This window comes from Haliotis asinina, chromosome 6, assembly GCF_037392515.1.
Source record: "Haliotis asinina isolate JCU_RB_2024 chromosome 6, JCU_Hal_asi_v2, whole genome shotgun sequence".
In the NCBI taxonomy this organism is placed as follows: domain Eukaryota; kingdom Metazoa; phylum Mollusca; class Gastropoda; order Lepetellida; family Haliotidae; genus Haliotis; species Haliotis asinina.
Genome location: NC_090285.1, coordinates 44,964,889 through 44,980,782, shown reverse-complemented (window position 1 = coordinate 44,980,782; position 15,894 = coordinate 44,964,889). Strand labels below are relative to the sequence as shown.

Below are 15,894 nucleotides of genomic sequence, written 5' to 3'. Positions count from 1 at the left end.
ATTCACTTTCTGAACAACTGTATCTTGTATTAGTTTCATGACAGGCACATTTCGTTTTCACAAACACCAGAAATGATCACATTAGATTACGTAGTGACATTATATCGTAGGTGTTGCATGGCGTGTTTAGTACAAATTAATGAAGCTATTTAGACGTGAACGGTAATCAAATGTTAACTGTCATAAATACATTACACTGAACGAACCCTTCAGTCACTGACACAGCAGAGGATGCACATGACGGTGGGATGCAGGGGATCACAAGACAAAGGGAGCTGAACAGGGGTGATACTGGGAGACTGGAGCTGAATATGGGTAATACTGGGAGGCTGGAGTTGAATAGGGGTGTTAATGGGAGGCTCGAGTTGAATAGGGGTGATAATGGGAGACTGGAGTTGAGTAGGGGTGTTAATGGGAAGTTGGAGTCGAACAGGGGTGATACTGGGAGGCTGGAGCTGAATAGGGGTGTTAATGGGGGGCTGGAGTTGAATTGGGGTGATACTGGGAGACTGGAGCTGAAGAGGGGTGTTAATGGGAGGTTGGAGTTGAATAGGGTTGATACTGGGAGACTAGAGCTGAATAGGGGTGTTAATGGGATGCTGGAGTTGAATTGGGGTGATACTGGTAGACTGGAGCTGAATTGGGGTGTTAATGGGAGGTTGGAGTTGAATAGGGGTGATACTGGGAGGTTGGAGTTGGATAGGGGTGTTACTGGGAGACTGGAGCTGAATGGGGGTGTTACTGGGATGCTAGAGCTGAATAGGGGTGTTACTGGGAGACTGGAGCTGAATGGGGGTGTTACTGGGAAACTGGAGCTGAATAGGGGTGATACTAGGAGGCTGGAGCTGAATGGGGGTGATACTAGGAGACTGGAGCTGAATGGTGGTGATAATGGGAGGCTGGAGCTGAATGGGGGTGATACTGGGAGACTGGAGCTGAATGGGGGTGATACTGGGAGGTTGGAGCTGAATGGGGGTGATACCGGGAGGTTGGAGCTGAATGGGGGTGATACTGGGAGGCTGGAGCTGAATGGGGGTGATACAGGGAGACTGGAGTTGAATAGAGGTGACATTGAGAGGCTGGAGTTGAATGAGTGAGTGAGTTTAGTTTTGCGCCGCACTCAGGATTGTACATGGTGCTGTTCTTTAAGATGATATTGAAACATATGCCAACATTATCAGACATACTCACACAATAACATACTGACCATGTTACAGTTTAAGCTTTACAAAAAATTATTCATGGGTAAAATAGCTCCTTTAAACAAGAGGACAGTTGAAAATATAGTGTGTTAATGATGAAGCATGTACTTATGTAACACTGGACATCAGCATTGCAACACCGGTGTTTAATCAATCATCAGGAAAAAGTGTGTAAGTTCATGTTTTCACCTCATGCAACATGCCTCTTCAGATATAACCTTCAGTCACAGTGGGCCTGAGTCCCCAGCAGGGAATTCTACTCAAATAAGCACGGCTACAAGGTATGGTGATACTCGCATAGTATCAACAGAGAGCTGAAACACCGTCTGGATCCACTTACTCCTGCTGCGTAGAGTCACCGTGACCCTTAGTAACATGCTTCTTTGTCGTATCGCGTTACGCACAGGTATGTTCCATTAAAGGGTCTCTCCACGCCAGTTCACTCTTTTCCGGACCTGTGAGAACATATTCCTTAATGACGGACAGTATTCTTATCTTTTTGTGACAGGACGTTAAACATGCTTTAAACATGGCATTTCAAACACTCGTCTTCAGAACTCACCGATACAAAAGTGTAGGTATACTTACACAAGTTTCCAGGGTAATGAATGATACTTTAAATGATAATTTCTGAGAGAATGTAAATAAAAAGAACATATTGTCCCTGGTGTCTGGTGTTCATAAACTGTCTGCTAATCTACACGTGTCTGTAGATAGAGGATAGAATTACTATACATCCACTGGCATATTATTCTATAGTCCCGGAAAAAAGGCTACAGCAAAGGATATCCTGCATCGTGGTTTGTAAATTATATATTTTCCTCTTTCCTAACCAGAAACCTTTGACGTGAATCAGTCACGTAAATACAACTGAAAATAGAATGGAAATCTCGAAATCTTAGTGACATGAACCGTTTGTTCACAGCAAGACATCTCCCTCACGAACAAGCTATACTAGTATTCACTGGTTAACGATTAGATAACTTGTGCCTTTTTCTTTGTCTTTTGAACTTTGCCTGCGTATATTTAGGACTGTACCAGGAAAACAAAAGGTTGGTAAGCGCAGTCAACAGTCAACGAAATGGGTGTCAGATTATTTTCGGTCATTTGATACACAATCCCACCTAATCCTCATTTCAGCCAGACTGGTGTATTGGAACAGGTCTTCCCTGAATCTTCACAGGTTGTTCAGCTACCATGGACGCCATTTTGTTGTCTTCTCTGAGGTCCACTCCCCGGTGATTGAACGATTCTCCTTGTTGCCTGTGCTTCTTTAAGGTATGCCGTACCTTGAAAGTAGTGTAGTAGCGTAATAAGTTCCTGCGCGGCAGAGTATTGTGCGAGCGTGAGAAACTGTAACTCGAATCCCCCACATTCGGGTTTTTTAACGACGAAGGATTTCTTTGACTCTTTTGCCAAACTGCCCTATACCTTTCGCCATCTGGCCTTGAAATCTGCAGTAAAAAATCTCTGTTTCTTTTCCTGCACAGACACACATGACGTCACGGGAATATCAGATGTCTCCACACAATGTCCACAAGTAGGCTTCTCTCAAATAGTTGTGTAGAGGAGCCCTCGATGTTCTACGATGTGAATATGATGGGGATGATTATTTGCGCACAGACAATCGCATGAAGTCTTTCAAATGAGTAATTAAGGTTTGACGATTGGGTGTTGAAAGAATATCATGAAATACGAGCAGCAGATGCTTTTTCATTGCTGTTGTATTTCCAGAGTTTCTGGAGCCGCAATCAACGGACTAGCATGACGTACCTGCGGGAATGCAATCATGGAATAGCTCTGAATGTTTAAAGACGCACTACACTTGGAACTAAATACAATAGTTTATATTTCCGAACAGGAATGTTAACGTCTGGCCCAAGCTTGAACCTTGACGAACAAACAACTAACATATGCACCTGGTGCCTCTCACACAGCATATACTGTGGAGCCAAGGGGCGTATAATGACAAACAGTTGTGGTCGCCTAACCACGAGAGGAATAAGACCATCTCAGAAATACATCGGGGAAACCTGTCCTGACATTTATGATCCATAACCATTTAATGCACATGAGTACTCGATCTTTCTTTCAGCATACGCTGTTGTAAGCGTCAGTGGGGTAACCGCTCCCAACTGGTGTTCATATCGCTACGTCAGCTCTTCCGTGACCTTTACCTTGGGGTTATTAACCATGGAATGTACATAATACGTGGATGTAGTAACACCGTTGGGTTATGGAGCGTATCATGTAACAGTCGGTAATAGGATTATACTTTGGCTCTGAATAGGGTTACGTATAGTCCACTGTAACACGTAAGTTGGGCACTAGGACAGTGTGTGTGTGTGTGTGTGTGTGTGTGTGTGTGTGTGTGTGTGTGTGTGTGTGTGTGTGAGTGTGTGAGAGAGAGAGAGAAAGTACACCATTTTTCCTAGCTTGCCTTCGCTCGGCTATGTATGTATGTATGTATGTATGTATGTATGTATGTATGTATGTATGTATGTATGTATGTATGTATGTATGTATGTATGTATGTATGTATGTATGTATTGTCTGATTGTCTGTCTTCAATTCTCTGTCAGTTTGTCAGATATATATATTATATTGCTTTAACCAGACCTAGTTCGATGTATGGCCAGATACGAGGGCACAGAAGCCACACAATATATATCAATGGAGTATCCCTGACAACACTGATCCTGGGTGCCCTGTTTAAGTGGCTCATTTGTCCGAATGGAAATGTTTGGATCTGAGGAAATTAGACAACTGAATGTGAATCACGCTTCAGCCAGTGCAACCCAGGGGAACCACTTAAAATCGATTTTATTTTGGCACTAGTAACCCAGATGCCTATGGAACCATTCACGAATATCGGTCAGAGCTGGTTATAATTATATAATAACCAAATGCACGGCGAAGAACTGGCTTTTAGTGTGATTCTGGAGATGCTGATGGTACGGAGATATAAATACACCAGTAATTGTGGATACAGTCGTAGCGTTCTCCAGCCTCAGCGAAAACGGTGTTGCCAAACATTGGCAGCAGACTTGCAGGAATCCGATGCTGTGTTTGGCGTGGTGCCAAAATCCTGGCCATTGAATGATCCGCTGTAGCAAAAGTATTGATCATGAGTAAGTCGGTCGAGGGCATTTCGCGACCTTGGTGGGTTTAATAAGCGCCCCAAGTTTTTCGTTCATTCTCCAGTACTATTATTACAGCCTTACAACTCGATACGGCCAACGATTTTAAGAAAGTATTGGTATTACTACAACTGGTGGGGGGACGTAGGTCCGACTCCAAACTGTGGGCTCACCAGCTGTATCTACACAGCCACTAAACTTTAACAATGTGGGTTTTTTGTTGTCTAATTACATTTATTTAATATATGAAAAAAACCACGCCTCTGAAGAGAACCCTTGATCCTGAATTTAAGCAAAATGGTTTTTTTATCGATTTGTGTGAAATTGGATATTACTTATAAACCTAATTCTGATCACTGCCTTTAATGGTCATTATCCTTTCTACTTGCACCAATACCCGGTAAGAGGTTTTACTCCCAATGTAAAACCTGGGAATAGGTTTAACTAGATTTAAGTAAAACCTATTCCCAGGTTTTACTAGGAGTAAACCCTCGTCCCGAAAGTACCGGTTTGGAGCGATCAGCCACCGAAATCTGCATTCACAGGAAAGGAAAAACAAAAACTCTGACAACAGTGTTTTAATTGAAATTGAACGTCATTGTAACACTTCCGTGAGCGACAGTTTGTGTTGTACCGGAATCTCCCTCTGAAGTAGGAACCGACACTGTCGCAGACGTCTGAGTTTTCTTTGGAGCTGAACATGAGAGAACATCTGACGCCATTGCTTGTTGTTGATCACTGGTTCTCTTGTAAACCCTCACTGCCTCGCTTTTGTGACCTACAATAAAAGAATTCATCTTGATAAGTCATTTCAAATTGTACATAACCGTTTGAAAAGCAATTTATATGATATTGTAATCGCTTTGCTTGGGGCCATCATTGGGATTCGAACCCGGATCTTGGCATGTTAACCATAACACATGTTGACATCACAAGTTCTAGCATTTAAAATCGCCAAATTGCAATTTGGCCCAGTCACTTCAAGTTTCATTCGTGTTTTGCAGATATTCATTGAGTTACATACCAGTTTGTTCACAAATCTGTTGCTCGCTTATGTTTGCCTCGTAGAGACAGGTAGCAGCAGTGCATCTGAGCGAGTGGTTCGTTTTCCTTCCTTCAATTCCGGCTTCAGCACATATTCTCTTCACCGTTGTCTGGATTGTGTTGTGGCCCATGGGCGACTCTAGGTACCATTTTCCATCCTTAGGTTTCTTCATCGGGGTGAAGTAAAACGCATTTGCTCGAGTTGAAGATGGTAGGCTGGAAAGTTAAATTGTGTTGACATAGAATCAATTAAGTATGAAATGTTTGCATTTGTCATTTATATGCCCCTAAACCAATGCGTGCAATCATCATCAGGGAGTAAAATTATAAGACAATTTACATGCAGTATGGGTCAAGTCACCCGCATGATGTGATTAAATGAGTGGTATATCTAAAGAATGTATAACATGTATCAGAAATGTATCAGAAAACATCTAATACATACCAAAGTGACTTGTACTTCATGAAAAGGCGCACATAACATCGTTCCGGGTTCTTGGTATTTTCATACGCTCGCACCTTTTTCTTCTGCAGTTTCCTGTCTTTCACTCCCCCGGCATTTGTCTTAGAGACGTCTTCCACATACTGCAGGTACCTGCGGCCGTTCTGGTCTGTATGTGGGCCTGTAATCTGAGGTTGTTGGTGTAGTCTTAAACTCCGATGTTCCTTTCCACCTCTCAAGGCGAAGTTAAGTCCTGGAAAATAAAATTCCGTACACAATTATATAATGTTTATCTATTTTGGTCTTAACACGGGATTCAAAATATCCATCCAAACTTTGTTTGGTTTGGTTTGCCTCAAAGTGAAGTCGGGCATTTTGTTCCAGTTAATCACATTTATTTTCGATGTGAAGGTTTGATTGTAAATGCCAAAATTGCTAATATCCGACTTTTCGACAGGGAAATCAAATGCAAAATGCAACTCACCAGTTAAGTAGAGGACTGTGTCCAGGAGTTTTTGCGGCGTGCCTTCTCCAAGAGCCCCCTTCTCCCACAGAGTGTTCTCCTCGTCTCGAGTTATCACCTCTGTAGGTTTTCTCACGTCTGCTCCAAGACCAGCTGTGGACCTCTCACGCATGCATGCGTCCAGTGCCTGTCTGCTGTCCTGGAACTCTTCGCCTTCCATCAGATTGTAAGGAGATTTGTTAGCTTTCAAGTGTGACGCTATTGCCGTGAATAGCCCATACACAGTAACAGCTGGGTAGCAAGTCCCGTCCACTTTCCTCGCCTCGAATAGGAAATACTTTAGGGCTGTATTTATATCTTTAGCAGTCATATCCAGCAAGTCTTCAGTCAAGACGGACGACGACAGCGCGATGTTTGCATCCATTGACCTCGTCCGACGCTCTTCTTGCCATCGCCTGAATACTCCTTTCGCCCAATCATTTTTGTACCTTGTCGTTCTTGGAACACATCGAGATAATTTCCTTTCAATATCTTCCTCAGTCAAAGGTGCCGCGAAACGGAACAGAAAATCATCATCATCATCAGCAGCAGCAGCAGCAGCATTGTCATCATCTTTCTTAAACTGCGACTGTGTTAAAAACATTTCGTCTTCGCTCTGGTTTGCCATGGTTAGCAATGAGCGGATTCAAGTAACCACGTGGTATATAACTGACTCACTCACAAAAAACACGTGCACTGCGTGAAAATCCCGTGCGTTTTCTAACTTGTGCATTAGAGTTGCGACATTGCTGTCATTCCGAATGTTCGCGGTATAGTGAGGTCCTAATTCCTTATAACGCAATATTTAAAATGACGGTTTATAAGCAAGAGAAAAAACTTCTCCTCAGTTTTGGTAGAGAATGTAAACCTTCGGGGGTCGGGAAATCCCTCGGGGCTACGCCCCTCGGGATTTCCCTACCCCTCAGGTTTACATTCTCTACCAAAACTGAGGAGGCGTTTTTTCTCCTATACATATTGACTCCACATCAGGTAATGGCAGATTGTTTAAATTAGGTCGTCTATTCCTCTGTGGCTTGTCTTAATTTAGCGAGGCCATTTTGGAACGGAAAATGGAAATATCTCCCAATGTTTTCAAGTCAAAGCTCCTTGATCATATATATTACTATCAAAACAGGCACTTCCCCTAAAAACATCGATCCTGGTGAACATTCCATTTCTCGATTTCAAACACTGGTACTAACTGTACATCGGTACATGGCTTTATATCTTATCAATATCATGCTACCGTTGACTAATAGAATATTGCAGCATAAATCACGATTTTGGCGTGAATTATTTATCTGAAACTCGTGAACTGGATACTTTATACAGGCCAATGAATAACTAATACGATCACAGTTTTGTAATACGAATCTATTTCAACAGTTCTTCAATTCTCTGTCAGTGAGTGAGTGAGTTTAGTTTTACGCCGCTTTTAGCAATGTTTGAGCAGTATCATGGAGTGGGACATCAGAAAAGACACACTTCGCATGTATGTGGGGATCCCAACCCGAGTCATCCACGTGACGAGCGAACGTTTTAACACCAAGACCGGCGCCAGCATGCGTTACTGAAGATAAATTCAAACCCGGATCTTCACGGGCTGATCAGTTAAGACAATCAAGAATTGTGTTAGTAAAGGGTAAGCGGAGATTTGGGTTCGATCCTGGGCCGTGTCGTATCAAAACTTGAAAGAGAGTTATGGATGTCAACCTTCAATTCATTGAGAATTAAACGACAATAACACGACTTATCAGAATTTGAGTCCCTATATACACTGTGTCTGAGGGGTATTTTTATCTGAAACAGTGCTTTCTCATCTGGGAGGGCTAACACCATAACAGTGCTATTAATCCGGACAAGTACAAGCACAAACACGCACGCACACGCACACGTACACACACACACACGTGTACATTCATTTTCTGTTACAATGCCGAACACAACGTTAAAACCCATCTCACTTCGCTAACACAAAAGTCCGAAAACATACCAAGTGTCACAGGTAATTTTCGATATTCGAAAATTCTCTCAAGACCGTACAGATACCGATGGGCCAGTAAAGGGATTGGTATTGTGTTTTAGGAAGGGCACAGGAGATAGGAGTGTGTTGTATCTGTACGCTGTAGTGACTCTGGGTCAGCTCATTCATTAAATAGGGGTGGACAGCATGACTCATTTAATGAGTCCACTCATTGAGTCTATCTAATGGGAGATCTATCCTTGTGAATTCTGTCTTTTGGGGCTGAACCATTTTCGTACATCTGGCATTAGGCATTAACGATAGGAGCTCAGCTGCTACTCAAGCCTAACAATTGATTCCACAGCTAGCTCTGATCAGAAAATATTTAGAGCTTGGCTTTTTAATCAGTTTTCGAGTATTTGGCCCACTTTAGTCTACGTTTCATCAAGAAACCTGAATGCTTACAAGACATCAAATGTATTATGCATTTACGTTGCCATGTAATATCACAAGTACTTGTACTCTGTTGCTATCAGTCAACTAGTGTCGATCGTCTTTGTCAGTCTCACAGCGTGTATCACACCTCTCACTTCGATCCAGGCTTGCTTTACACAGACATTCGCCACTGCATCGATCAGGTAATATCATGGTGTATCTCGGTGATTGAGGAGACAGTCATTGTCTCATCACAGCCTATAAATACCAATTCACGTTTCAAATTAATTCCACTATCTGGGAAAAGAATGACTCGAATGAGCCTTTTTCAGCTCGTGCACAAACAGGTGCATAAACGTCACTTGCTAAAATCAGTTAACAAAAGACTGTGCCTCAGATTTCGAGTGACAATTCGTACAATTCTCGTGCAAGGGAATAACAGAGGAAGCGCATGTCGCATAACATGTGTTCAACCATGCAACCTATATAGGGCCCCAAGGCCCAGATATCGAATGCGATCGCAGCTCCAGACATGTGTTCGGTTACTGTGGCTCTTGTACTGCTCACCAAACATGGAGCTGACGTTATTCTGCAAATGTCAGGTGATGCGTGCTGGAGACTTGCTCGAGTACAGTTGGATGGTCTTTCTGTGATGTTATGCTGAATTGTACTGCACACTTGAGTCTTTGTGCACTGAGTAGATCGCCTTTGTGTGGAATCTGGTTTGTTATTTCCCGTAACAAAATGTAATGCTGGAAATAAAGGCAAAACCGACTAGTAAATGGTCTGTTTGGCTGTTAATACGCCACACTCTGTAATATTCCAGCATATATGGCGGCGGTCTCTAAATAATCGCGTCCAGTGATCAACAGCATGAGCATTGATCTACGCTGTTGAGATACGATGACGTGTCGAAGATGTCACCCGATCCCGTCAGTCGCCTCTTACGACAAGCATGGGTTACTGAAGATCACTTCCATACAGGATCTTCACGGGTGAACTAATTTAAGAAACGATCACGTCTGCCAACCAGAGACCATATACCGACATATGGTCTCTGTGCCAACCAAGTCGGTGAGCTTGATTACCCGTTCCCGTTAGTCGCTTTATATGGCTAGCAAGGGTTGCTGAAGAGAAATTCTAACAGGGATTTTATAGAGTCCCAGTCAGTAAAAGAACGTTCCCAGAGCAGGACAAAACTTAATTTGTAAAGATGCCAATAGATTTGACTAGTAACGGCTATTACACAAGATACAGAATTTCATTCGCCATAGCATACGGTTCTGTTTATAAACAAAGAGAATTGAATTTATATAAACGTAAATTACGCAAACAATGGACAGATGTTAAGATGTTTGTGTGGTCAGTACTATTTGCCACAGTTCAGTGTGTTTGGTGTGGTCCTTGAAAGAGAATGTACAGAAAAGACCGCAGCTTTCATTCAGTTTCACAGACTGTAGGTAATGTTGAAGATTTTTATGGATATCAACTTCTTTATATGAGAACACAACGTTTCGGAGTTAATCCTTACTCCTTCATCAGATGATTGAGAATGGGGTACAGAGCTATATTTACATGTACAGGTAAAACAATAACAAAGTAACAAGTGGAATGAATTAACGAAAGCTGGAAGCCACTATAAACAAGCACTGATAGGAAGCCGACAGTTATGATAACAAGGATGGAAGCCAATGGTAATACATTACAGATGATAGGATATGTTTACAAAGCACAGATAGGGGATAAGGGCGATGTACATGATTGGGGATAAGGATGGAAGCCAATGGTGATACAGTAGGCATGATTGGATGATGTTTACATAACACATGATTGGGGACATGATTTACATGAGGGTTGATGAGCATGTTACTTGAGGGTTGATGATGTACAAACACAAGCAGGTAAGGATGTACACGGGTAGATTGGCTATACATGAATAGATGAGATCAATCTATCAATAAGTCCCAGGCACTTGGTAGGTACACTCCTTGGTCACGGTTGATTGCTGGTTTCTGTCTCAGGATCTCAATGGCCTCTTGCAGTTTCCTTTGGCGCCAGTTGTTGTTGTTGTTGGTAGATAGTATCCTAGTGTCCTCCCATCGAATTGAATGTCCAGGGTTCTTGAGAATGTGTTCAGAGATGGCCGATTTCTGGTCGAGTTTGCTGACGGAGGTCTGGTGTTATTTCATTCTGGTGTTGATTGGTCTCAGCGTTTCTCCAATGTATAGGTCGCCACAGTTGCAAGGGATCTGGTAGATGCATCCTCTCGGGTTATGGTGTTCACAGCTGGGTCCTTTACCGTTGGCTTTTAGGTAGGTCATGATGGTCTTACCACTGAAGAAGGTGACATCGATGCTAGCTTTGGTCTTGATGAGGCGTGATATTTGATGACTGATGGGGCCAAGGTAGGGTATGGTTGCTCTGATGGGTGATGGAGAAGGCTTGAGGCGGGGTTCTCGGTCCTTGAGGGTCTTGTTGATGGTGGCTGTGACGAGCTGGGGAGGGTAACCGTTGAGTGTGGTGAATGTCTTTGTTAGGTGGTCCAGTTCATTGTTTAGGGCATCAGGATGGCAGAGGGCTTTGGCACGTCTGGTAAGGGTGGCGATGATAGCTTGCTTGATCTGAGGATGGTGGCAGGAGTTGTAGTGGATGTACTGGTCGGTGTGCGTCGGCTTGCGGTATAATGAGGTTCTAAGTCCATCGTCTGTGATGTGGAGGGATACATCAAGGAAGGGCAGGTGTTGGTTGGTCTCAGTCTCCATGGTGAACTTGATTCTTGGATGTTGGTCGTTGAGGTGGTTGAGGAGCTCGCTGGGGTCGTTGTCATTGGCGATGGTGGTGAAAGTGTCGACGACTTTGCGGTACCAACAGAGGGGCTGGAACGGAGCTGTGGAGAGGGCTGCTTCCTCGAAGGAGGTCATGAAGATTTCTGTAATGAGAGGAGAAAGATGTGGGCCCATGGGGAGACCGTGGATCTGCTTGTATATCTTACCATTAAATGTGAAGTAGGAGGTGTCAAAGCAGCTGCGGTCGAGGTTGATGATGCTGTCTATGGTGAGGTGGGTGTCCAAGTCATCTATCCTGTTGGCTAACTTGCTGCGAAGGATGTCCAGGGCTTCTTCTAGTGGGATGTTGGTAAAGAGGTCCACGACGTCGTAGCTGACAATGGTGCCTGTGTTGTTGGATTCTTTCAGCTGGTTGACAAAGGATGAAGAGTCGCTGATGTAGGACTTGCCATCTTTGCCAAATGGAGCGAGGAGACGTGAGAGGAACTGAACCTCTTGAGCAGACTAGGATCCGGGCTTGATGGTGGCTCTTCCGTATGGGGATTGGGAGTTGATAGGGTTCAGCTGGTTGAAGATGATGTCGTTGATTTCTCTCTTCTCATGGAGTGTTTTCTTGTGTTGTCTTTCCAGTCTGGCCGTCGGATCTTTCTTGATGTTGAGGTAGGTGGTGGTGTCTGAGAGGCTATTGTTGACGAGCTGGAGGAATTCCGGAGTGTCCATGATGACTGCTGCTTTGCCCTTGTCAGCTTCGATGATGGTGATGCTGCCATCCTTCTTGAGTTCGGTGATGGCCTGTCTCTCTTGGTGCGTGAGGTTGGAGCGTGGTTTGGGAGCTTGCTTGATGGTGTCTATAATCTGGTGTCGGAGGTAGTCTACGTTGCCATTGGGAGCCAGTTGTTGAAGTCCACTTTCAATGCTGGTGATGAAGGCATCTGTGTTGATCTTGGCGGCGGCTGGGACATACTTCAGGCCTTTGGCAAGGAGGGACGTCTGAGATGGTGTGAGAGGCCTACTGCTGAGGTTGATGACTGTCTTGAGGTTGGTGTTGTTGTTGTTAACTTCAGGAATGTTGGAGGTGGAAGGGCGTTGTAACTGCGTGAACTTGGTGATTTACTTCAGGCCTTTGTAACTCATGTCCCCAATCATGTGTTATGTAAACATCATCCAGTCACGCGTAATGTATCACCATTGACTTCCATCCTTATCCCCAATCATGTACATCGCCCTTATCCCCTATCTGTGTTATGTAAACATATCCTATCATCTGTAATGTATTACCATTGGCTTCCATCCTTGTTATCATAACTGTCGGCTTCCTGTCAGTGCTTGTTTATACTGGCTTCCAGCTTTCGTTAATTCATTCCACTTGTTACTTTGTTATTGTTTTACCTGTACATATAAATATAGCTCTGTACCCCATTATCAATCACCTGATGAAGGAGTAATGATTAACTCCGAAACGTTGTGTTCTCATATAAAGAAGTTGATATCCATAAAAATCTTCATTCTTATGTATTTCACTTCTAAATGCCCTTCAAAGACTTGTAGGTAATGTTGTTGGCCCCGAGTAAGCATGTGCTCCATGACATCCATGTTAATGACGAAATAAGACGAGATTGTTAGTTTAGAGTCTTTAAATAGCAGGACACGGTGTCGACGATGTCGTGACAATGTTAACAGCACCAGAGTCATCGGTGTTTTAGTGCAGTTGGATGTCAACAATCACTCAAGCGTCTGCAAATCCTGTAGTATTATCCAGTAGCTATTTTCTGGAAAATTTCAGCCATGATTCTTATGTGATTCAGTCATATGTGTAATGACAATGTTAAAAGTGCAAACTATCTATCGGTTCAAACATATTTTGTCAGCATGCCCTCTGAAACCCGGATGCTGAAGCTCTGAATCAATGTTTCATAGATACACAATTACAGTGAAGCCTCGTTAGTCTGGACACCGATAATCCGGATGTCTCGCCTCCCGAACGATTTCAACTTGTTACCAGTCAATGCCTATATAATTTCCCTCGACAATCCGGAAAGTCGGTTTCCGGAACAGGACGCTAAATAGCTGTAACGAATCAGTAAAATAATCAGTAATTACTTCATTGTCCGGACACTGTAAATCATGTTCACAAACCGTAACAGCGCCGCCTGGCGATGTTTACGTAACTGGCCTCAGTCATTCTGAACAATAAACACTAGCACATGTACATACTTGAAAAATCTGGTGGTATCAGACATGAGAATTTATCCGCGAATCCGCGTATTTCCGTGTTTTGGGTTTCATTTTGACCATTTCTGAGGTCGATGTAAATTTGCAGTAACAATTTGAGCAGGAGTCTTTTTAACAATTTTGTCATTCTCATGTCTGTGATGTACATGCACATGTAATGTATTTGCAGATTCAGACAATGAGATGTCACTCGGAAAATTTACTGATGTGATGAATGTGATTCGAAAGTTTAAACAAACATAAACAACCACGAAAAACTTTGCAATGTCTTAATTTATTTATTGTTATGCCTGCTATTGATCATTTAAAAGATTTACAAACATTAAATGCTTCTTCGTTTTATACAGACAGACATCATTGGAATGGCAGCAAACAGCGATACATGTCCAAAACAAAACGTTTTAAAATCTCAAATCCAGGTGTCGGAATTGTCACAAACTGATCAAGCATGATAATTACAGACATCTCTTCCCTGCCAAAAACTTGATGATGTAGTCAATACAATTTGTGGCGCTAATCGTATTTATCCAGATGAATCGTCTTATGACATTAGGAAAGGTGGGGTAGTCTTGTGGTTAAAGCGTTCGCTCGTCACATCAAAGACCCGGGTTCGATTGTACCCTACATGGCTATATTGGGTTATTCCCATTCTGGTGTCAGCCGCTGTGATATTGCTGGCATATTGGTGAAGGCGACATAAACCTAAACTCAATCACGAATTAGTGTTAAGCGTCAGCTGGAGTGTTATGATATACTTGAACCAACAACCAAAGCCCGATGCTGATTCGTTGCCTCTGTGTTCCTGGAATTTCCGTGGGATCACTCACTCACTCACTCACTCACTCACTCACTCACTCACTCACTCACTCACTCACTCACTCACTCACTCACTCACTCACTCACTCACTCACTCACTCACTCACCCACCCACCCACCCACTCACCCACTCACTCACTCACTCACTCACTCACATGACATCGATTGCAGGTTCATGTTAAAAAGCGTTACGGTGTTACAGGTAGGTGCTCTGTTCAACTGTTCTGCAGTTATAGACTAAATAATGGTATATGCTGTTTCCATCCCCATTCTCTTTATATCGAAATTAAGTCGGTTAATCATAAAACTATTTGTAACAATTTTATGATTTGTTCATTTCTAAACACAACCCCTGTTAATTACTTTAAACTGTCAGCATAGGTAAACAATGTCGACCAGTCCCATACACCCAGAGGCAGTTAAAGGATATCAGGTTACAATATCAGTCTAAGTAAACGTATCCTCAGTACTTTTCGTTACACTCCACTACTGGTCTAACAAAACCTTATGGGAGGTTGCGTCAGGTAACGTTTGAGATTGGCCAATCAGGACACAGCTTACCAAATCGCGAAAGTGGACATTCGCACACACCTCTTGAACTTCTGGGTGATGCACACGGCATACGTACAACCATGACAACGGTGAGTAAACAGTCGCTGAAAATAGTGTTTTGGGCAATATTCAAGGATGTCATCTTGCGAAAATATTAGCTAATGGTAACCGTGTCAACAGAAACCCCAAAGCATTTATACTGCCGGTCAAATAACTGTGTCACATGCAGATTTTGTTTGTGGAGAGAACTGTGTCAGTGACCTGAATATTTTGAAAGTCGTAGCCGTTGTCTGATTGGTTAAATCTATTTAACCGTCTCGCGTTGTATTGGACTGTCATTGGTCGCTCAAAGGTTACCTGATGCGACCTTCTACTAGCTTTTGTTAGACTCAGTGGTGGAGTGTAAAGAAATACACTGAGATTAAGTTTACTTAGACTAGTTGCAATATACACACAGGGTGTTAATAATATCAAAGCATGCTGGTTATGTTTCAAACGTCTAGAATTAAAGAGATATATGTATGACATGCCCTCAATGCTATTTCGAAATAGGCGTAAATAATCATATCATTTGCACCACTTTCAAACCATTCAGATCAGATATGAGCTTTTTTATTTCTATTGATTCCAGTCATGTATAAAACTATACATATTAAATGCATCCATTCACATCATTCATTATGAAGTGCATCTTACTGCAATATGTAATAATAATCAAACACTTTCCAATCAGTTGGTACATATAGGTATATTTGGACATGCAAATATAATTTTCCCTAT

General features: G+C 42.7%; 2 protein-coding genes across 2 annotated transcripts; one reads left to right on the top strand and one right to left on the bottom strand.

Annotated features, from left to right (window-relative positions):
• Positions 1-248: 248 nt before the first annotated feature.
• On the top strand, positions 249-1,097 carry LOC137287903 (involucrin-like). The gene has a single exon (XM_067820279.1). It carries the CDS (start codon positions 249-251, stop codon positions 1,095-1,097), a length of 849 nt encoding a protein of 282 aa, XP_067676380.1.
• Positions 1,098-12,018: 10,921 nt separating this feature from the next.
• Positions 12,019-13,696, bottom strand: LOC137287902 (uncharacterized). The gene is made up of 2 exons (XM_067820278.1): positions 13,679-13,696; positions 12,019-12,606 (listed from the first exon to the last, which is right to left on the bottom strand). Exons 1-2 carry the CDS (start codon positions 13,694-13,696, stop codon positions 12,019-12,021), a joined length of 606 nt encoding a protein of 201 aa, XP_067676379.1.
• Between the last annotated feature and the right edge of the window lie 2,198 nt (positions 13,697-15,894).

Coding starts and splice junctions, on each gene's coding strand:
- LOC137287903 (XM_067820279.1), top strand. CDS start 249: ATGCAGGGGATCACAAGACAAAGGGAGCTGAACAGGGGTGATACTGGG.